Genomic DNA, 23228 nt, shown 5'->3' with positions numbered 1-23228 from the left:
GTTGATCTAGACTACTTGTGGGTGAAAGTCCATGTATAGGACTTTCCACTGAAGGGAGAGGGAAGAGAGAGGTGACTTCTGCTGAATGTACCCCTTCTGTAGGGAGTTATCACAGATTATTAGTAGCACCCACTGGAGCAGTGTGGAAAGAAGTGTAGTGATAAAGGAGAGCTGCAGAAATAGTCTCCTCCCCCTTTCTCCAGCAGCCTACACTGGCCCTTATCACTTCTGTTTTAGAATCTGAAAAGGTGATTTCACCTCAAATGCTCTTCACAAGCTTGATAAGAAGGAACACAAACTCTGAACAGACAACATAAAGACAAGACAGCACGTTCATTAACAATGGGTTCATTTTCTGAGAATGCATAGATCTTCACTGCCATCTTACAAAACAAATACTGAAACCCTCCAAGTCTCGGCTTAGGAAACAAAATCTTACCTCTTGGATTTGTATCCATCTCACCGGATGTTAAGCCAATAAGATTTGGACGCTGCATTGGTGTCCTTGAAAAGAACTGTCTATACTGAGATCTACCAGTACTGGTAATACTAGGGGCTTCTGGATTATAGCCATCTGGTTCATATGTATCTATTGTAAAAGTGAGAGAAGATGGGGAAACAGAATGAATTTCTGATTAATTAAAAAATTTCCTCAAGTCACCAATTCTTTACATTTAATTTAGGACTTCTTTATTATCGACTCCACAAATAGTACTCAAGATAGCACTATGAAAATACAATATTCAAAATAGCACATACAATATGCAACTTATTTAAAATTAGACTAGATCTCAGTTAAACGAGACCCACAGAAAAATAAATGCCACCACCAGTCAAAATACACTTCAGCAAGTAACTTAAAACTTGAGTCTGACAAGTTATGTTTAAGTTGTAATACACATTATGTCAAATTGCACTACATACTATTTTAAATATGTTTCAAGCACCATTTTACTAACTACTTCATCTTCACATGCTTCATGGAATGTTACAAATTAAGGTCAAAAACCAATTACTAGATGAAGTCATGAATTTGGAAAAACACAAGCTTACTAATAGATACCTTATAAAATGCAAGGGTCATTTATGAAAAGAGATCAGGTAGAGTATAATTATACGTGAATGAAAAATTCAAGTTGTTACGGAGTAAGCACTTAAGCCTAGATAGTGAGTCCATCATTTTCTTTTATATTCATACCTGAAGAAAGCAAGTTCCTAGAAATTTGCATTCCTAGCCTAACAATATTATCTTTAAGGTTTCTTTTTAAGAATGAAGGCATATCATCCAAAATATTCTAATTATGCCAACCATGGGTGTTATGGGAGACAAACATGTCTGAAATAAATGTTGGCTAAGGAAGAGAAGACTGCCAGTGCTTGGGAGACAACAAAAGAACAAAGACTCTCAAGCACAACTATCAAATGAACTGCAGCTTTGCAAGAATATACAAGATATGTCTTCTGTATTAGCAAACATTAATAATAATAATAATAAATATTTATTTATATCCCGCCTCTTCCGCTTTGAGGATCGAGGCAGGGTAACAGCAAAGTGAGTACAATATACAAAAATAAAAACAAGCCCCAAAAGACCCCGACCCAACCCTCCCTCCCAACTGTAAAATTAAACAATAAAAGATGGTTAAAATGTACATAACAATACATCAAAATTAAAAAAACAAACCACAAATAAGAAAAATAATAAAAGGAGGGAGATTCTATTGGTTCTGGACATTATCAATTAGGGAAGGCCTGCTGGAAGAGCAAGGTTTTTGTCACCTTTTTAAAAGCCTCGAGTGAGGATAATTGGCGAATCTCTTCCAGCAGGTCATTCCAAGTTTTTGGAGCAGTGACAGAGAAGGACCTCCGGGAGGTCACCACCAGTCTGGTCTTTCTAGATTGTAAGAGATTTTTCCCGGAGGTTCGGAGAAAATGAAAACTTGGTAATCACAAGAAGAAGAAAAGTGCATTTGCTTACGTTCTGATACTGAATATAGTAGGTTCTGGGGTAATGGAGGAGGTAGTCTTGCTCCTGCTGGTGCAAGGCTAGGCACTGTAGTCGTTCCTGGCTGGTCACGACTGTTGATCAAACTGGACTGTGATAAAGGAGGTCCTAGAATAAAACATTAAAAATGCTAGAGTATCAAGACAAGCAATTCCTTTTGGGGTTCCTAAGCAAAATACTGTAGTTGTATACTCATCATCTCCCACTTCTCTTGTTATTTTACCTTGGTTCCATTACTACTATCTACTATTTTGTCCATAAATTAATCCTGCTTTTTGTTTTGACTACAGATCATCATCGCCATCATAATCATATTTATATCCCCTCTCCCTCTTTCAGTCTGGGATTCAAGGCAGCTTACAGCAATTAAAACATAGTTAAAATTTTACAGTACACAAAACCTTAAATCCTATATCCAGCAGAAGTTCCTTATTTTTGGCCTTAAATAGCTCCACACCCTTGTCCACAATCTCTCTGTTCTTGTACATCAATACCGCCTTGCCCATCACATTCATGCATACAGCCCTGAATGAGTTATTTATTAATGGTCAACAGATCAGACATCAGATATCAGCCCTAACCACCTAAGATCCTGCACTCTCTCCAATGACTCCACTTGTTTTTTAATGCTTGACCCTCATCACCACATATCTGTATGATGCCACTTCTCCATTCAAATTCCACCTTTGAAGCCATCTTTTCTGTGACATCTCTAGCAGAACCAAATAGTACTGGCAAAATACTGCAACTAAGCATGGGTACCTGCGACCTCTCTTTACACTTGCCTCCATTTCTCTCCTGGCATTACAGACTGCAAAGCCCTTCAAAGCAAGCCCCTTTTCTTTTGCACTTGTAAAATCAGTTTGTCATATTTTTCTTTATTATATCCAGTACAGATAAACTAAAAGGCATTTGAATTCTTATGCCAAGGAGCTCATGCTTTATCCTAACAATAACTTTGTTAAGTACATTAGGCTGAATGGTATTGGAGGGCCTTAGATCAATGATCAAGATTTGCAGCTAGATTCTAGTTCAGACACAAAATCACCCTTTCCAGTACAGAAGCACAATTACATAATTTTATAGTATAAATTATGTCAAGTACAGAATAGAAAGGACCCATAAAGGAGATATAAAACATTTACAGTCAGCAATTCATTTTTGCTCTCCTTAAGGGCAGTCTGTACAGCCCCTTAGTTTCCCTGGTGTATTTATTTTAAAGTGTTTATACACCTAGCTGTGCAAATACACCTTCAAGGTATAGAGAGGCTGTAGCTCAGGAAAAGCTCCTGGTGGAAATGTTAGACAGCTACTATCAGTCACTGCTGACAATGCTAAATAAGATAGATCATTGTTCTCACTTTATGTATGAGTTTCCAGGGTTCTCTACTACCTTTCAGCTAAAATACTATAATGATTTTACAGAAATGGGAGCTTTTGTCATACAAGCAAAACTATAACATTCTGATCGCATGATGTTATGCTCAGTATTCTGATTGCTGTGTGCCTTCAAGTCATTTCTGACTTATGGTGACCCTACCACAGGGCTATCTTGGAAGGATTTGTTCAGAGGGGGGTTGCTTTTGCTTTTCTCTAAGGCTGAGAGAGTATCATTTGCCCAAGCTTGAGTTTCCATGGTTGAGCAGGATTCAAACCCTGGTCTCACAATATCCTAGCCCAGCACACAAACCACTATGCATGCTGTCTCTCTTCTGTTAAAATAGTTATCAGTTTTCAATAGCACTTCTAGGCTTCCTTAAATGAAATAGTGAAACTAGTTCTAAATTAAAAGAATTTAATAACACACAGAACTACAGGTTTGATGAAGTGTACAAGTTAGCTGTGTATTATCATGCAGTTACTATTATGTTAGCAGCATTCTAAACAAGACTGGTATTTGTGATAAATGCACAAATCTTAGGTTTCATTGTTCTACTGCTGCACTTTTCAAAAATAATTTGTATGACAATCCTAAATTGTAACCTAGCTTTCTGTGGAAGTTAGAAATAGCTTCAATCTATTGATGATAAAAGAAAAATATAAGAAAATCAAGTTCTATCTACCCTTTCTCCATGTCCTTTAGTTTAATACTAGTCTTGCTAGATTTCCCACCTTTTCTATGACCACTGACAAACTGATATTTTCTTTTTATGCAAATGAACTTAACCAGTATACCTGACTTCTGGCTGTCTTTTCTCTTTCCCCTTAAATCCCACAGAGGGTACGCAGAGAGCTCTGTATTTTTTACCAACAACCCATTTCTGATTTCTGCTGTTTGAACGAAACACAAATTCATTTTTGGCAAGCTGTTCTCTGTGTTACCAGCAGCATCTCAGAGCAATCTTTTTTCCTGCCTTTAGTAACCCTTATTCTTTTATCTAAATAGCATCTACCATTACCAAATACACACTTTGGAGAAGATGTACACTGAAACCCAACCTAGTCTTTCAGTGCCAAAGAGAGGAAGTGAATCAAAGCAAGTTCACTTGAAATTCCAGCTAAAATTCTCACACACAGGTTTTCCATATTAAATAGGACCTCCCTGGGCCTCTAAATACCAAATATGGCAGGACTTAGGAGAGATAAGCCAGGTTGTTGGGAAGTTTTTACCTATTTATTACAGTAAATTCCCTCCTTAATAACTGTGCACATGCACACATGAGCTTCAATTAAGACAGTTTATGCATCTATCCAGTCAAGCTGAGCTAGTACTCTTTCCCTATGAAAAGGATGGAGGGGGAGGGAAAGAGATGGGGAAGAAACAAATACCAAACAATAAATTCAGACAATTTCAAGATTAATGATGTTTCTACTAGAGTTCAATATATATATATATTTTTAAAAATTACAATACTACTTGACTTTCCACCTCTTGTTTTTTTGTTAAAGGTTAAATGGTATCTGCTCTATTTTTTTTTTTTTGGCTAGTCTATTAACCTAGGCAATTATTTCTATAGCCTCTGGCTATTTTCAAAAAGAAAGAGGAAAAGTGTTTTGATTAATGACAAGCTTTAAAACAGGCCACAATTCCAAAAAGGGCTGCCAGCTAAATGCATGCAATAAATCTGAATGCATGCAAAGAAAGCATCTGTACCTCCAGATATCCTGAACAGGCTTCAAAATTGTCACCAAAGCCCACCTGATTTACCTTCACCCACCATTAGCCATGGTGTATTTTGCAATCCTCTGTGCCTGCCTTAAGCTACTACAATGAAGCATCTTCAGCACAGATGTGGGGTTACAATGTTGTGGATTTCACATTCTTACCTATGCTATATCTCATTCCTAATCCCAGTTTTAATTTAATTAAATCTCTATCCTTCCCTTCTTACTGTGGTCTATGGCAAAGAAATACTGCCTTCATCAGCAGAACTGGGAAGGATCACTTCTCTGTGCAGCACTTGCCCTTCCCCTCAAGCTCGTGCTGGAAGACTGGGAAACTCTCTGGAGCATGTGTCTCAGCTACACAGAGAAGACATAGGGAAGCAATGAAAATCCTGTTACACTACTCAAAAGTCCCTGGTGTCAAACTGGATTTGGGATTAGGAAACCATAATTCCTTTTTTATTCTAGGTATTCTTACCTTATTCAAACATCACTCTCAACTCTATACCAATTCTACAGTTGTCTGTTAACTTTAATAAAGATCTTCTCAAATCCAAAGAGGATCGGGTACATGCCCATGAACTGGATCTCACCTATTGCATTCATTTGGAGGAATGTAAAATGTTCAACAAGCTCAAAGCTGTTTTCTCATACTTGAACTATATGAGTGTATTCATCCAACATTAATTTCTAGGAAGCTTTAAATTATCATCTGCACAGCCATGAATTACATATTAAGGCTGAAACTTTGCACAATCATGTCTGCTAGGTTTCAACCTTGGTATCAACCTTAGTATGAGTTACAGATCCAGCTTCCTATACTACTACTACATGTTATATAAAAATAAAGTGGAATTTATAATTTCCCCAGTTACTATTACTTTGGTTATGTGAACTGGAACACTTTAAAGAACTCTTACTTGGCATAGGAATTCTAACAGGTGGTGGGGGCCGAGGATGTACTTGTGGGCCTGGCATTCTCATGTTATGGGCCGGGCCCTGTGTAGGTGCCATCAGCATTCCAGGAGGAGGAAGTCCCGGTGGTGGTGGTGGAAAAGGAATCATGCTTGGCAATGATACTTCATCTACGACTAGTGGATCGTTTCCATGGTCAAATTGACAGAGGTCACCAAGTACACAAAACCCTCGCTCTGTAAACATAAAGAAAAGAAAAATTACCTATAGTAAAGATATGCAATAATTGTAGCTAACACTTGTGACTGGCTTGAGAGTCTCCAAATGATTTAAAAAACAAACCAACAAACCTCTGGCCTCATGACGCATTTACTAATTAACAGTAAGCAATTTCCTACAGGTTATAACTAATTCCAACAGGCTTCCAAGCTTCAATGACACACTGCATATTCTCAGTAATTGTCTACTGTGTTTCAGACAAAAACATGTAATTTGGTCCAAACAGAATGTCTTTTAAAGAATTTTTTTCATGAATAACTGCTGTACAAATCATTATCAAAATAATGCAGACTGCATACTTCATAACATTGCACAAAACATGTGGATTTTAACTGAGCATTATGGCCCTTCATGCTGTTTAAGTCAGAAATTAATATTTTATGTGACATGAATATTTCACAATATTTACCACATTTTTGTGTATAAATTATGATTAAGTATTGCTTTCAGATTCTGTGTTATTACATTTTAGCTCTTTTCTAATTGCTATAGAATTTCTATAGGATATTATAGTGTGTTTTACTTGTTTTGGTGTTATTATGTATTTGAAATGGCCTAAGGGCTAATCAGCAAACATTTCCACAGTTTAAGTATTGCTCACTCCTGTTGGCATTCACAGTGAATGTAAAGGGGCACACATGAGATGTATTCTGATAAAAAACTGTGCTCCTGATTCACAGACCTTCTTGGTTCAGCACCTTTCCCTTCTTACTTTTACTGCCTGTTTACCTGAACTCCCCAAGCATTAAAACAGTGACAAGACTGAAAAAATGGAGAACATCTTCCACCGACCTTGCATTCTCTTTGTAGACTGTTCTCAGAATAAGAGAGCAAATGAACAAGCAACTGTGACAGTGGAAAGGAAGTGGGATTACTGAGGACAACTTGGTAAATTATCCCTCCAAAACCTGGAGCCAGTACTGCCTGCCAGGATGAAAAATGCAAAAGACCCACCTTTTCAGCAGTTCTGACCCCAGAGAAAATGCCTCATAATAAAAGAACAGTAAACAATATTAAAAAGAGAAAAATGTAAGCTGACCAAGAAGGAACACTTACCATCATAATCTCGACAACGCCTTTTTGGTGGTGCATTCCTGCCAAAGGAATTAGGAGCAGAGTGATTGCTGTAGTAATTTGACCAGCTTTCTGTCGTGTTTTCAGGATGGTGAGCAGGTGCAATCACAGTCACAGCACTGGGAATACACTGTGCTCCAGAGGAATACTGCTCAGTAGAGTTAATGGAAGACAATGACACTGGGTTATATGAGCTCTCCATGTCACTCCTTTCACATTTGAATTTGGCTCGCTCTCTGTGCTCTGTACGGAAAAAACAATAACACATTAATTATGTTTCCATTGTCTCTCTCAATACCCTGAGTTTCCAACAGCATGTAGAAAATATAATCACCACAAGTACATGCATGCTCACTTATAAAGTCTAACTACTAACTGGTTAACAATGTGGCCATACCTGAATTAATATAAACAAATCAGTTGTTGCAAAAGAATGTGAACATTCTGTCACACATTTAAAAAGAAATACTATCCAGTACATCTTCTGTTCCAGCAAGGTGTAGTGATTGAAATGTCAGACTATGACTCTGGAGATCAGGGTCTGATTCCCTGCTCAGCCATGGAAACCTGATGGGTTACCTTGGGTGAGTCACACACTCTCAGCCCCAGATAATCCTGTGCTAAGGTTCACCTTGTGATTGTCACAAGTCAGAAGTGACTTGAAAGCACACAACAACATCTTCTCTGATGGAAAAAAAACTATGCAGTTGAAAGCAGCTGCTTCTAAGAACAGGCAAAGTATAATAGAAGGTAGTGATACAATGAGAACAATACACATGAGAACAAATTAAAGAACTCCCTTCATTAGAATACTCTACAGACCACATTGTTTAGCCTGTTTTAATGATGTCAACAATTACTCTTTTTCTAACAAATTCTGCTTCTTCAATAAATTTGCCAGAAATATAGATAAAAATGATTACACCCATAAAAAGCATAAGAAGTTGGGATGAGAAATTATTGGACTATAATCTCCTTAGCAACTCACCAGCATTTCTGTTTGCATCCCTATCTTTGTTTGCATCCTGGTCTTTACTTCTCCCTCGACTCCGGCTACGACTCCGACTTAGCCCTCTGCTTTTACTGCGACTCTTACTTCTTCCCCTTCGCCAGTCATATTTGTCTCTGTACAGGTCATTCCGTTCATAGTATCTATCATAGTCTCTCCATTTGTTATCATCTCTTTTTCTTTCTCTATTTCTGTTAAAAACACACACTCTAAATATGCTTTCAATAACAAAATTCTTGATAGCATTTACAGCATCAAAATGTGATGATCAGTTTTTAACAGCAGGCAGTGTTGTGTGCAAATTTTTGTGGCTTTTTTAAAAAGTCAACAAACAATGCTTATTCTTAGGTTAACAAAATTCATGAGGCAAGACTCTATATCAAGTAGTTTGGTTATAACTAAAAAAAAGGGGGGGGCACATATTCAAATTCTAAAGAACAATACTGACCTTTGCTCAATAGGATCTGAACGATTTTTCTGTGGGCTAGCATATTTCTTCTTTTTGCTCTCTCGCTCTTCTTCAAAAGATTCCTGAAATGTCTAAAAAGAGACCGTAAAGCATTATCTCACACCATTTATGTTCTACCCTGGCATGCAGGGGAAAGTTACAAAAGAATCTAAAATCCTAATAAATCAAAAAGAAAACAGGTTTGAAAACAGCAAACTGACCACACACACTTAAATCTGACCAAAGTAGGAGATGTAATAGTAGGCCTTTATGAAAAACCAATTTTTAAACAATTGTTTATTATGTTATATTTATTATTTATATTGATTGTCTGCTACCTTTAAAGTAGCTATGTGTCAAGATTAGACTTAGAATTATAGAAACCATAATAATTAATATGGGGCACTCATAATTTGCTGCAACATTCCTTGTGTTAAATCAGGGTGATACTACTACAACTCCAAAGACTACAAGAAAATGTAGAAGGAGCTGGCGGCCACAATGAATTAGCATATTTTATGTGATCCCATCTTTACTCTGTGGCAGAGGAACAGTTCTATGTACTCTGCTCAGACACTGGCTAGTCCCAAAGTCAGTTGGTTTCAGATAAGAAACAATTTTCAGGCAGCTTCAAATAACGGTATACACTCGTCCCTTCAGATTCACGGTGGATACATTTCGCCCCACCTGTAGATACCAAATTTCGCAAATAGTCAAGTCCCATTGTCCCCAATGGTAGCCATGGCAGACAATGGAACTTCGGTATTTGCAAAATTCCCTCCTTCCCTGCCTTCATTTTCTTCCATCCATCTTTCTCTCTTTCCTTCCCAGCATCTTCCCCCTGATGCGAGGGCCTGTAATCAGCCCCAGCTGCCATCGGGACTCGCTTCCCCAGCAGCACTCAGGGCTCAGTGTGCGCATGCCCTGCCCCCTCCACTGCAGCCAATGGGCATGCAATATGTCAATTGGCTGCAGTGGAGGGGGAGGGGTGTGCGCAAGTTGCATCCTGAGCACCCTTGGGAAAGTGAGTCCTGATGGCAGCCAATGCCAATTACACCCCCTGGTGCCAGGGGGAAGATGCCTGGAAGGGAGGGAGGGAGTGAGCCACAGCCTTGGCCTTGCGAATGATCGAAACCACGAGTGCCAAGGCTGCGAATGGGGAGGGATGAGTGTATTTCAAGGATATCATTATAATATACTTATTGTTACTGAGGACATAAGCTATTGTATTTAAATATGATAAAAGTAAACCAGCCTTGAACAATCTTGAAATATAATTAAGTTGAATTTTTTTTTAATTTACATTTTTTTTTGTCTTTTGCTTGCTATGTTTTAAGGAAGTCCATGAAACTATTTCCATCTCAGGAATTATTTGGACTGTACCTATGAGTGAGGCATAGTTTTGTGAGTATACTAAAGAGTTAGAACTGATATAACTATATCAACCCAATATTTCTTTTGCACCAATACTCCTATTCCCTGTGGTGGTCTACTTTTTGCACCAAAGCATTTTAATTTTTTTCTGATGCCTTTTAATTCTTTTCTGACATTTTTAATTCTTTTCATGTAACTGTTGACAGTCAAGGAAAAATGCCTGTATCAGATATGATAGTTCAGCTAATAAGTGTAACTTCTTACAGAAAAGAAATCAAGGGCCACTATGTATGTGTCTGGGGGGAATTAGTTTTCATAAGTAGAACAATAGCACTCCCTTAAAAGTCACTGAGAATATTCTCTACAAAATGTGTAGTGGATTAGATTCATAATTTCATAGTCATTAATGTTAGTTGCATAATGAAATTCACTCTTCCTTGTCTGTGAAAGGAATACACTAAGAGTTGAAAATAGTCATCTCTCTGTAGAAAGGCCAAACAACTAGTCTACACATGACAAAAATATTCCTCAGCATAAAGTATTCTGACAGCAAGGAAGACAACCTAAAACCATACTTTAAAAAAATCACTTCTAATATTACATGATTTACATGCATATGAGAGGGGGCAGGGTAGTACCGTGTGGTGCAAGGGTATCATCTCTCATTTGACCTTATCTAAGTATAGCAAAGTTCTTTAAGACTTTCATCACTGAAGTCTAGCCAGTATGCCATGGCCAAGGTACTCCGGTTTATTTCCCCACTAGACTTTCTCCGAAGGATATCCAGTGCACAACACATTGTACAAACAGAAAGCTAGCATTTGCCCTGGCGTTAAAACAATCAAAGCAGAATGAGAGGTAAGTGAGAACAAACAGAATTGCGTGATTCTCTGCAATACAATGTTACAAAACTAAAGTTCACAGTAGAAAACACAGTACAGTGGTTCCTCCCCTTACGCGGGGATCTGTTCCAGATCCCTCTGCGTAAGGGGAAATCCATGTGTGCTGGAGCCCCATTTGAAGTAATGGGGCTTGCGCCCGTGACACACACCCCATTACTTCTTCCAGGGAGCATGAGGGGCTTTTCCAGCGTGGCTTTCAGCGTATGCTGAAAGCCATGTATGCTGCACCCACATAATCTGCGGGCACACTGTAAATAAACTCTACAGAAAACCATTAACCTTATAGCATAAAATATGTAACAAACAGGAATAAGGTAAAACATGCTTGATGCATCTGTAATTATGATGACTGGAAAACTTATCCAAAGTCACATCAGTTTCTACTTCATATACATTATCTACATTCCTCAAAATCAGAATGCCTTCTGATAGTTATTATTTGACCTCTGCTTGTCTAAATTCAATGTCTGACTTTGTACAGAGAACAGATAAGCACCACAACTGAAGGATCCAAATGGAACACAAAGGAACAGCTTCATCAGCCACAAAGTACATGGCTTGCAACCCCATTTAAGCATCAGTTCTATACGATGATTAAAATAAACCACCACACCATCATGATTTCTAAAACATCTTATCTCTGTACTTAGACTGGCCTCATGTTGACTGATTTTTATTTGCAAAACTGTCTAAGCAAGGGGCAGCATGTCCTGGAATGTGGTAAAACCAGGTTTATGGTCCAGTAGGTCATTAATTCAACTTTTTTCATTAGAGGAACAAGTGACTCTCTGCACAGAGCACTTTCTGGCAACTGAGGGTGGGACTCTTAACTAAACTCCTTCTTGGGACACAGACACTCCAACTTCAGTTATACTTTGGTACTTTGCCCCACCATTACTGCATCATGCTGCAGATGGGACTTCTCTTGAAAACAGTCCATATAATTCACTTCAGGCAACTCAAGCCCATCTTAAAATGGCCCAAGCCCAGCTACAAAAGCAGTGGGGGGAAAAGGACTCCTTGCTGGTGGCCCATTGCAGACTGTAGAGGCGGCCAGCCTTGGGACCGCAGCATCTGGTTACTGTGGTCCCATGCCGCTGAAGGTGCGATTGCAGCTGGAGCACCAATCCGCTCTCTCCTTGCGGCACAAGTTACCTTTCTAGTGTCTTGTTATTATTTACAGGCCTCTTAAATTTTTGAAAAATTAATTCTGCTTCTTTTTTACTCCCCTCCTTTCATGTTTTAGGCTGCTTATTTTAATGTTAACTTTGCTTTATTATTATTGAATGGTTTCTAACTAGCTTACCTGCTTCCTGTGAATACTGAACAAAAACAGCAACTGTATCTCATCACGCTCCCAGGGCAAGTTCCACTGAACTCAGTGAAACATACTTTCAAGCAGATATTTAAAGAATTATATGACTACAACCCTACGTATGGCTGCCTGGGAGTGAGCCCCAACAAATATGAGGTGGGGGACTTCCTTCTGAATGAATATATATGTAAGACTGTGGTAAAACACAAGAAAGCAAAACTGAGAAATTAACTCTTACCTCCTCCTTGATTTCCTCTTTCACCTGACCTATAGGTTTTGGCTCTGGTTTTGCTGGTTCACTGGGAGCTAGGTAATTTTTGGTGTACAGGCTTTCGAAGAGTTTATCAACAAAACCCGATGTTTCTGGTAAACACATGAAAAAAAATCAATCCCTAATGCACATCAGTCTCTAGTTGAATTAAATATAGTTTTGTTTCTCTGATAGAAGCCAATTAGTTCTGTGTGCTTGAAAGAGCCCTGGACAGTAGCTCTCCCATGCCACACTGCAAACATTTTTTGAAACTGTGCAGCATTTTAAGATCAGTTTATGGGGTGACATGTTACCCGAATGGAAAAATCCACAAAGTCTTCAAAGAGCATACGCTTGCAGCATGATGCCCCATAGTATACTTAATATGGTTCTTTTGGTATGTTTTCAAAAAACATTAAGAATTTGGCTGCTCATTTTTTATGCAGAAAAAGATGGTGTAGATATTTTAGAACCAGCAGATTCTTTTCTGGCACTGACCTGGCAAAGAGATTGAGAACTTAAATCAAATTCACAGGAGCCAGTGTGAATTAGTTTGTCTGCTGTGGCTTCCATCTGGGTTAGAAAGGGGTGGTGTCTCGCCGCCCCTTTCTGCACGTCTGTATCCCCCCTTTGATACCAGTCAGAGACTCTAGGGTCAACTCAGTGATTTAGTAATTCCTATGTTTTAAGACCTCTTCAGAGAATGTTGCTTCATTGAATGAATCTTTACAAACAAGTGATTTATAGTTTTAAAATTTGCAATGTTTTACTCTGCAGTTTTGCTAAGTTCAATGGGTATTATTTACAGTTTTCTCTGCTATACAGTCTAAAAGTTCAATTAGTTATTTATTTACAATGTATCCCTACTTTCTCCCAGTACATTTTAGTGATCCCGGAACAGAATACTCTAACTGTATTACTAAAAAATCACAGGTGCTAGCCTGGTTCAGAAACAACACTAAATCAGTTCAATGTCAGCTAACCTGCCCCTATATATGCCCACCAGGAAAAAATATGAAAAATGTTGCTTCTGCTTTATAGCAACCATAATTTGCTATGTTGCCAAATCTGGACAAAAAGAATCTGGCTTTTCTTTCCCACGTACTTATTACCTATAGTTTTTAGGTTCTGATGTCATGCTAAACTATGGGCAGTTTTTTTTTAAAGACCACTGTTGTCACCAAACTGGAGGAGGAAGTTGGATAGGAGGTAGGCTCGTTTCAGTATTGTTAAATTTAATAATTAAACAACCATGGTTTAGAATTATGTCTAATTCAGCCTGTGCTCTACTTTCAATTTCCAGCACTTCATAAGACCATTTTTATTTCATAGCTATCAAAATGTGTACTGCCACTTCAAAGAAAAAAAAAAGGCTTATTTCACAATGAACAAGTTGCACTTGCACCTTCTTTTTGAAAATTTATGGCTATCCTTGGGGCAATTTAGAGATGTCTTTTACCAATGACTGTGCTTATGGTGAATGAAAATTCTGACTTTTCAGATCCTTAAAAATGTAGGTAATCCTCACAAGTACAGTGGGCCCTCTCCTTACGTGGGGGATCTGTTTCGGATCACCCCAGTTAGGGAAAATCCGCCTATGCTCGAATTCCATAGGAAATAATGGTGTGTGTGCATGTGGCGGCGTGGCGCACACACGCCACGGGCACACACACCATTGTTTTTCTCCCCGCACAGCTTCCACATAAGCTGGAAGCCACGTAAAATACATCCGTGCATGGCACGGGCGCACTGTATGAGTATACCTGTTTTGTAGCAATGGCCAAGTATTTAAACATTTGCACTGCTGTAATTCAGCTGGATGTCTAGCTTCATAATCTAAAGGAGAAGACCATGTCAGCTGGGGATGATAGGATTTGCAATAGGACATATTTGGAAGCCACCTGGCTGTGGAAGGTTATAAATAATTCTATCGTAACCATGAAATATTGTCAATAGCCAAATCCATTCCTAGAATACCTTTTTGCAGAAAGACATCTAGCTGATCAGCACAGAATGCTTTCAACTCTTTCTCTGGTTTGTCTTTCTTGACCAGTGCCACAACATAGTTAGCCAGCGCTGAAGGATCAGCATCACATCTAAAGAAAAAAAAACATTTTTTATCAGTATTAAATGTATCGTTTTACATGTTTAACACATAATGATGAATCAAAATAGCCTCATTTAGATTGGAGGCTGGAATTCTGTTAGCATATTACACTAGGATAGAAATTCTTCCCATAGCTACATGTTTAACTTTCTAATCAATTTAGAATAAATAAGCAAGGTAGAAATAGTATACAAGTTCTATGTAAACTGTCAGCCAGCTAAAACATTAGTTCTTCATATGTCTGAAACATATACACTTGTCCCTCCACATCCGCTGGGGTTAGGGGCACAGGTCCCCTGTGATTGTGGAAAAACTGCAAATAACAAAAACACTATGTTTTTACCTGAGAGAACACCTTTCTAGGAATCTTTAGGTCATCCTGTGCAATTCTATGGTCAACATCTGCCAGACAATGACCATAGAATTGCGCTGGAGGAGCTACAAATGCCTAGTGGAGTGTTCTCTCTAGGAATCTCTAGGTCATTCAGTGCAACCTTTGGTTAAAAGTTGACCATAGAGTTGCACTGGAGGATCCAGATATTTCTAGAGAGAACATATTAATAAAATCCGTGAATGATCAAATTTGCAAAAGTCAAAGCTGCAAATGTGGAAGGATGAATGCAATGTAAGAAAGAACTTGGCCAACATAGCAAATAATCTGCTTTGCATTAGGACCTCCAGAGAATCTAAAGTTACTAAGACTAGAAACCTGTAGTCCAGTTCCCTGATTATTTTGAATCAAGATATGAAGTTTCATTTCTCAACTGATACTCTTGGCTCTTGTTGTAAAGCTGCCGGGTCACAATGCTGAAGATGGTAATACAGGTAGAAGAATTAACTGTCACGGCCTGCACTCTCAGAATGATCTTATATAGAGTCCTAATCCTAGCCAAAATGAAGAAACCTGGCCATTTTCCTCCTGGGTATTGAAGCACAAATCACTTAGGCCTGGAACAGACAGGTGGGAAAGAGCAGCCTGAAACTGTTATGGCCACGAGTGGGCTGCGATGATGACTGTACAACCCACTGCCCCCAACCCGTACCTCCAGGAGCTGGATTATCCCAACTCCTTTTTCCTCTGATCCAAAGGACTGGAGTGCGGTGTTAGAGCATCTCTGGGCCATGTTGGGAGGATGATCTGGCTAAATGCCATGCCTTCAAAGCAGCCAGAAGCTGCTTCTTTTGGCCTGTCTGTTCTGGGCCTTAGTTGTCTGATAGTGATGAAGTCCATCATCACCAACCAAAATAAGCATAATTAGGCACAGATCCAACAATAGCAATGTGCTTCCCCTTTCCCTGACTACACAACACAGATTGAAAGCACCAGGGTATATCCACAGCCACTCAGGGGATGGGGACACACAGGCACCATCCAACGGAAACTGGGCAGAGGCATTTGTGACTGACCATGTGATTTCTGAAGCTATGGAAGAGAGGAAAGGCAATGGGTAAGGGCATAGTGCACATTCTTCTGCAACATGCATTAAGGTACTCTGGTCACAGCAGCATATGCAACCTACAGGATTCCAGCCATGTTATCAAACACTCAGGGGAAAAAGAAAGAAAAGATTTTGTCCCTGAGGTGAGAAGACCACAAAATATCTGGATTTGATTTTGCCCAGTTAGGTCAATTGTCTGAAGAATCTTTATAACACAATTCAAGCATTTTCAAATGGTAAGAGAAATACAGAATTTCAGCCCACAAAATATTTTTCAATAATCATAGTTTTCCAAAAGTATTTTCTGACAAACTATTTCAAATATCCTGAGCATGTGCATAAACACTGTTAAAGAACTGGATAACCAGATCTCATGGAGTCCTTCAACGATGCAATAAAGCAACTAATGATGCAGTCAGACCTACAAAACTATATTTTAAAAAAAAATAAGCAGGGAAATTCAAGGAGTTGCAAAAAGATGCAGTTTCTATGAAAACATGTTTTATTTTAAAAAACAATATTGTATATCAGAAATAGCTTTAAAACATTGAAAAAAATGTCAGCCTATTTCTCAACAAGAGATTTTTAGATGTCCCCTACAAAATTATTCTTGAAATTCCTTAAGAATAGTTAATTCAAGATACTTCAGGTTGTGAAAGGCTTTAAGGCAAACTAGAATAAATCCTGTTACTAAAGAAAATGTTAGGCCATAATTCAAAACACAATGGTAAGAGAGAAAGCAGTCTTCTGTCCAAAGGGGTGTAGCCCTATGTAAACACAGAATTGCAAAGCATACCTGTTAAACAAACTGGTAAAGACTTAATTTTTAAATCATGTTTTAAAAGCATTTGGTAGTTAAAGCAATACTAATATGCACCATACCTATGTTGCTAGAATCTTCTGAGGAGGGAGGAAGCAAGGAAAGTAGAGGAGTTGGATAGAAACATACCAGATTTTTAATAGATGGATAGAGCATAGATAAAAATAGGATTTTAATCAAAGAAAGAATATGGTCCCATTAGCAGATCCAATTAGCAAAGACTGAAAGCCACTTTTTAAAAATCATGCCAGGGCTGGGTAGGCCAATATATAGTTTGCAAAGTCTTAGGTTCAGTCCCTGATATCTTCGCTTAAGAAACCCCAGGAAGCAGGCCGAAGTACAACCTTTATAACTGAGATCCTACAAATGTACTGCAGATTCAAAAATACTATGAAATAGATCAGTGACAATTTTGCATATCCAAAGTGCATAAAATAAGAAAACTTAAGGCAGATTTTTCTATATTCATACTATTTAAAAATGTAGTTTTAAAGGCAGACTGATGACTTCAGTCCTGAAAAGATACACTTACTTACTGAGCCTTGCTTAACCTATATACAACGATCAGAATGAGGTTGCAGCAATAGTCTCCTGGTACAATCATGACTGTAACTTACACTATTATCAATGTTAGCCCAATAGGCTATTTAAGAGATTAGCCAAAAATGGTTTGTCCTGAAACAATTACATACAACTAAATACATTGTCAAGAACCTAGAAGCTGTCTGTAGCCATAGTTATCTAAACCTGTAATTAAGGAGTAAATAAAGTCATGCAGCATTTGGGATTGATGACTATTGTAATATCCATAATGGTTGCTGAGCAATATATTAGAATTGTGTGGATGCAGTAATACATAGAAAATCAATACATCAACCGACCAAAGTATCAAGTCTGGATAATTAGCACTAAATATTTTGAACTATACTATTAAATCATTAGTCTTTCATTAACTATGAAAGAATGAGACAAGATCCTAAAAAGTATATACAACTGAACGCTAAAGCTAGAATCGTCCAACCCATTGTATTCCCTGTTACTATGTATGGATGTGAGAGTTGGACAGTGAAGAAAGCAGACAGGAAGAAAATCAACTCATTGGAGTTGATGGAGAAGAGTGCTGAGGATACCGTGAACAGCCAAAAAGACAAATAAATGGGTCCTTTAGTAGGTCAGGCCCGAACCTTCCCTGGAAGCCAAGGCCTGTTACAGACAGCCAAAAAAAAAGCTGCTTCAAGTCACAGTGGAGGTATGGTGTTTCAATGATGCATACGTCCTAAGAGTCCAGACTGGAGCGAGCGTGGCTTTGGTGTGGGTTCTGGACACTGTGACTCGAAGCAGCTTTATTTTGGCTGTCTGTAACAGGCACAAGATGACCAAATTGTGGCTGCTGTACTTTGGGTACATCACGAGGAGGCACAGATTACTAGAAAAGACAATAGTGCCAAGAAAGGTAGAAGGCAGTAGAAACAGAGGAAGACCACACATGATGGATGGACTCAATCAGAGAGGCCATGGGCCTGAGCCTGCAAGAACTAAGCAGGGCAGTAGAGGACTAGGGCTCTTGGAGATGTCTCATCCATAGGGTCGCCATGAGTCACGATCTACTCTAGGGCAGCTAACAACAGCTATGCTCAGATTACAGGCAGGAGACCTTTAGATCAAACACCGGCCCTGCCATAACCCTGATGCTCAAAACTGACAAAGGTAAATGCTCTCTTTCATCTAAAGAACACTTATAAATATTTCCCTCATAGACAGTCCACACATGCCACCATTTTTGATTCTGAAAAGGATGAAGAGAGAATAGGATGGTCTCGGAGTTGCTGTTGGAGTCGCCCAGACTCTTAGTTCTGGGCAACTTCAACATCCCACTCGAGACCAGTCTAACAGGTGCGGCTCGGGAGTTCATGGAAGCCACGACAACCATGGGTCTTTCCCAATTGGTCATCGGGCCCACACACTGTGCGGGTCATATTCTTGATGCGGTCTTCAGTACAGAGCAGGAATATCCGTGGGCAGAGGTAGTTAATACCTCCGCATTGTCATGGATGGATCATTTCCTGGTCAGGGCAGAACTTAGAGCCACTGTCCGCTCCCTCGGGGGTGGAGGACCCATTAGAATGGTCTGCCCTCGAAAGCTAATGGAACCGATCGGATTCCAGAAAGTTCTAGAGGGTTTGATGGTTGATAATGCTGCTGATTCTGTTGAAGCCTTGGTGAATATGTGGAACACCGATGTTACTAAGGCTATCAACACAATCGCTCCTGAGCATGCTTTCCGACCCGCCTCAAATCGCAAGCCCTGGTACACCAGAGAGCTGAAGAATATGAAGCGGGTGGGACAACTAGAGTGCGACTGGCGGAAATCTGGACTCTTATCTGACAAGAGCTCACCATAGGAAATTCCTTTTTTCTTATGGAGAGGCAATTTAAGCAGCGAAGAGATCCTCCTCGTCTGCTCGTATTGCGTCTGCAAAGTCTCGTCCAGCAGAACTGTTTAGGGTGGTGAGGGAACTGACGGTGATGCCATCTACCCAGAACCCTCTACTTAATCCAACAACGGCCTGCTGCGATGCTTTCAACAACTACTTTGCAGACAAAATCTCTCAGATAAGAGCCCATTTGGATGCCAATGTTGAAGCAAAACCGACTACTGAGGTGTCCAGTAAACCCATTTATGAGATTAAACTGGATCAGTTTGAGCTTGTGAGTACTGATGATGTGGACAAGATCCTTGGAAAGGTAAAAAAAGACAACATGCCCTCTTGATCTCTGCCCATCATGGCTGGCTGTCCAGGAGGGTGAGGCATTGATGGCACTTGTTAGACGTATCATCAATGCTTCCCTTGGGGAGGGTCATATACCATCCACTTTGAAAGAAGCAATCGTTAGACTGCTCTTGAAAAAACCCTCCCTGGACCCCCTGGAGATGAAAAATTATAGGCCTGTTTCTCATCTGCCATTTCTGAGCAAGGTGATCGAGAGAGCAGTTGCTCTTCAGCTCCAAGTGGTCTTGGATGAAGCTGATTTTCTTGATCCATTTCAAACGGGCATCAGGACCGGGTATGGGGTGGAGACTGCCATGGTCGCTTTAACTGATGACCTTCGTCTAGCCATCGACAGAGTGAGCGTGACCCTGTTGGTGCTGCTAGACCTTTCAGCGGCATTCAATACAGTAGACCATGATAGCCTTCTGGAACGCCTGAGAGAGTTAGGAATTGGAGGCACTGCTTTGCAGTGGTTCCGCTCCTTCCTCTTGGGCAGGTTCCAGAGGGTGATGCTCGGGGACAGTCGCTCTTCAAAAACAGAGCTTAATTGTGGTGTCCCTCAAGGCGCCATCCTGTCCCCAATGCTATTTAACATCTATATGAAGCCGCTGGGAGAAATCATCTGTGGATATGGGGCCGGGTGTTATCAATATGCTGATGATACCCAAATATATTTCTCCATGTCCCAGTCATCAGCGACAACGACAGATGGCATCTCTCCCCTCAACCAGTGTCTTCAGGCAGTAATGGATTGGATGAGGGAAAACAAGCCCAAGTTGAATCCAGACAAAACGGAGGTACTTATGGTAGGGGCCCCCAAACCAGGGATTGGGTTGCAACTTCCAGTCCTAGAGGGGCTCACGCTCTCCTTGAAGGACTGTGTTCGCAGTCTGGAGGTGCTTCTTGACCCGTCACTTCAGATGAGGAATCAGGTGAATGCGACGGTCAAGGGCGCCTGCTATCAGCTTTGGCTGATACGCCAGCTGTGCCCTTTCCTGGAACAGGGTGACCTCGAAATTGTAGTACATGTGCTGGTAACCTCAAGACTTGATTTTTGCAATGCTCTCTACATGGGGCTATCCTTGTGCCTAGTTTGGAAACTCCAGTTGGTATAGAATATGGCAGCCAGGTTGATCACAGGAACAGCAAGGAGTGACCATATAACATCAATATGGAAGTCACTCCACTGGCTGCCTATCAGTTTCCGGGCACAGTACAAGGTGTTGGTTATCACCTTTAAAGCCCTACATGGTTTGGACTCAACCTATCTAAGGGATTGCCTGCTTCCATATAATCCGCCCCGTACACTTAGGTCCTCTGGGAGGAAGTTATTACAGCCCTTAAAGACCAGGTTGACGGCGACCTCCCAGAGGACATTTTCTGCAGCCACCCCCAACTTATGGAATGGCCTGCCGGACGAGATCTGTCAAATTACCAATCTAGAGAGCTTTAAAAAGGCCATTAAGACAGATCTCTTCTGGCAGGCTTTCCCGGAATAAAATACTCAGCCCATGAATAAGACTTCCCATCTAGTGAACTCTGATCATGATGATTTTTATTTAGCTTAGTCGGTTTTAATATGTAGTTTTTAATCTTACATTGTTTAATCTTGTTTTAAGAGGGGGGCATTAAGTATATATGGATGTATTTTAACCTGTTGTACGCTGCTTTGATTGCCTGGCAAAAAGCGGGATAGAAATAAAAAAATTATTTTATTATTGTATTTATTTATATTTCATTCCATTGCAGCAGCTGTGAGGACTGGCACTCCTGGTCAAACAATGCACCAAACAGTGCACCACATGTACCATTAAGCCATGGGTCATCAGACTGTTGCTGTTGCTGTGTGTGTAGACCTAGGATAAAGCCCCCAATGAGAAAGAAGGGACACAGAGAAGGAGTGAGAGCAAGGACGGGGCCTCCAACTACATAGACGTAACCAGCAGCAGGTCCTCTGTTCTCACCTGTCTCTCTGGAGCTCCTTCCTTCCTCAGCCATTACTTATCCACAGGTCATATCAAAATCCATAATTTTGGCCCCAAAACTTGCCCTCAACTTATATACAAGATTGACTTATAGTTGAGTACATAAGATATGTTTCTATTATTATTATTATTATTATTATTATTATTATGCATTTGCGCCTATTGATATTATTATCATTATTAATAATACAATGCTTCTCTTCCTGCAGTAGTTGCCACCTCCAGTCTTGCTTTTTAGAGAGGGTAGGGCTACGACTGGAGACCAGGGTTCGGACCCAGCTGGGCCATGGAAAGGCACCAGGTGACCTTAGGCGAGTCACACTCTCAGCCTCAGAGGAAGGCCAACCGCCTCTGGACAAACCTGGCCAAGAAGAAAACCCCACAACCGCTTGGGAAAGGACTTGGGAGGCCCTTGACGACTGTAGCCTGGTTGGGCAGAAGGGGGGGGTCTCCCTCTTATACAGCCACAGCCTGCCTCATGGCACCAGGGTCCCCTAAAAACCCCCAAAGTAACCTCCTCCACCCTGCCCCCCCAAACACCCTCTTAAAATACCCCAAGTCCCTCTCACACGCCCCAAGGCGCCCCAGATACCTCCAAACACCCCCCAAAATACCCCCTTCCAGCCCTCCCCCATAAAACCCTCCCCAGGAACTAAGCACCCCCTTCCCCAGGAGCCCCTCAAATGAGGAACTCGCCCCAGAGACCCCACAACCCCCTCCACAATATTACCCCCCCCACACACACACAGCCCCCCCAGTACCCCCTTCCCTCCCACTGGAGCCAACCCCCCCCACTCCTTAGGAGCCCCCTCCACCGAGGGACTCAGAGACCCCCTGATACCCAACTGCCCCGAGGGCACCCCCACAGACAGCCCACCAAGGCCCAGCCCCCGGCTGCATTCTTCCCCTCAAAGCCTGCCCCAACCAGGGCTGCTCACATTGGCTCCAGCAACTTGGCCAGCCAGGACTTGAGCGCCTCCACGTTCTCTATGATCATGGCGAGGGAGGAGGCGGAGGCGGAGGCGGAGGCGGCGTCGCGGGTGCTGCAGGAGGAGCGCCTACTCCGGGGGCAACATGGCCCCTGGCCCCAGCACTCGCTCGCTCGCCCTCTTCCGGGAGACCCTCCCCCAGCAGCGCCCAGGGCCTACGAGCAGGGAGACCAGGAACTAGATCACCCACGGCGCAACCGAACACGCTGGCGGCCCGGTCTCACCCAGCAGCCAATGGCAACCTCGGGCGCCTCGGCCCGGGCAGCCAATCAAAAGCCGCTGAGGAGAAGGCGGGTGCCCCTGCCGCCGCCGCCGCCGCCGCCGCAAGTTCGGTTGAGCCGTCATGCGTGGAACCCTTGTGGCCTTGGCGGCAGAGGAAGGAAAGGAACGTAAAGCGAGGCTTCTTTGCGCCAAGCATTAATAAGCAGAGTGCTGCTGCTG

At 41.0% G+C, this 23228-nt stretch overlaps 1 protein-coding gene across 1 annotated transcript in view; it reads right to left on the bottom strand.

Moving 5' to 3' along the window:
* The window catches only part of RBM27 (RNA binding motif protein 27), a 39529-nt gene extending 16531 nt beyond the window's left edge, over positions 1–22998 (bottom strand). The window contains exons 1-9 of the mRNA XM_089531281.1: positions 22737–22998; positions 14654–14772; positions 12665–12789; positions 8836–8927; positions 8367–8578; positions 7361–7621; positions 6031–6261; positions 1979–2113; positions 440–589 (exon numbers count right to left, since the gene is read on the bottom strand). Of these exons, the coding sequence (XP_089387407.1) occupies positions 440–589; positions 1979–2113; positions 6031–6261; positions 7361–7621; positions 8367–8578; positions 8836–8927; positions 12665–12789; positions 14654–14772; positions 22737–22795 (1384 nt within the window). The 5' untranslated portion in view covers positions 22796–22998. The remainder of the gene's footprint in view (positions 1–439; positions 590–1978; positions 2114–6030; positions 6262–7360; positions 7622–8366; positions 8579–8835; positions 8928–12664; positions 12790–14653; positions 14773–22736) is intronic.
* Between the last annotated feature and the right edge of the window lie 230 nt (positions 22999–23228).

Source organism: Sceloporus occidentalis, unplaced genomic scaffold, assembly GCF_023333645.1.
Source record: "Sceloporus occidentalis isolate IW3139 unplaced genomic scaffold, rSceOcc1.0.p SCAF_1, whole genome shotgun sequence".
Classification (NCBI taxonomy): Eukaryota; Metazoa; Chordata; class Lepidosauria; order Squamata; family Phrynosomatidae; genus Sceloporus; species Sceloporus occidentalis.
Note: the sequence above shows the minus strand (reverse complement) of the source record. Positions and strands in the feature narration are given on the sequence as shown.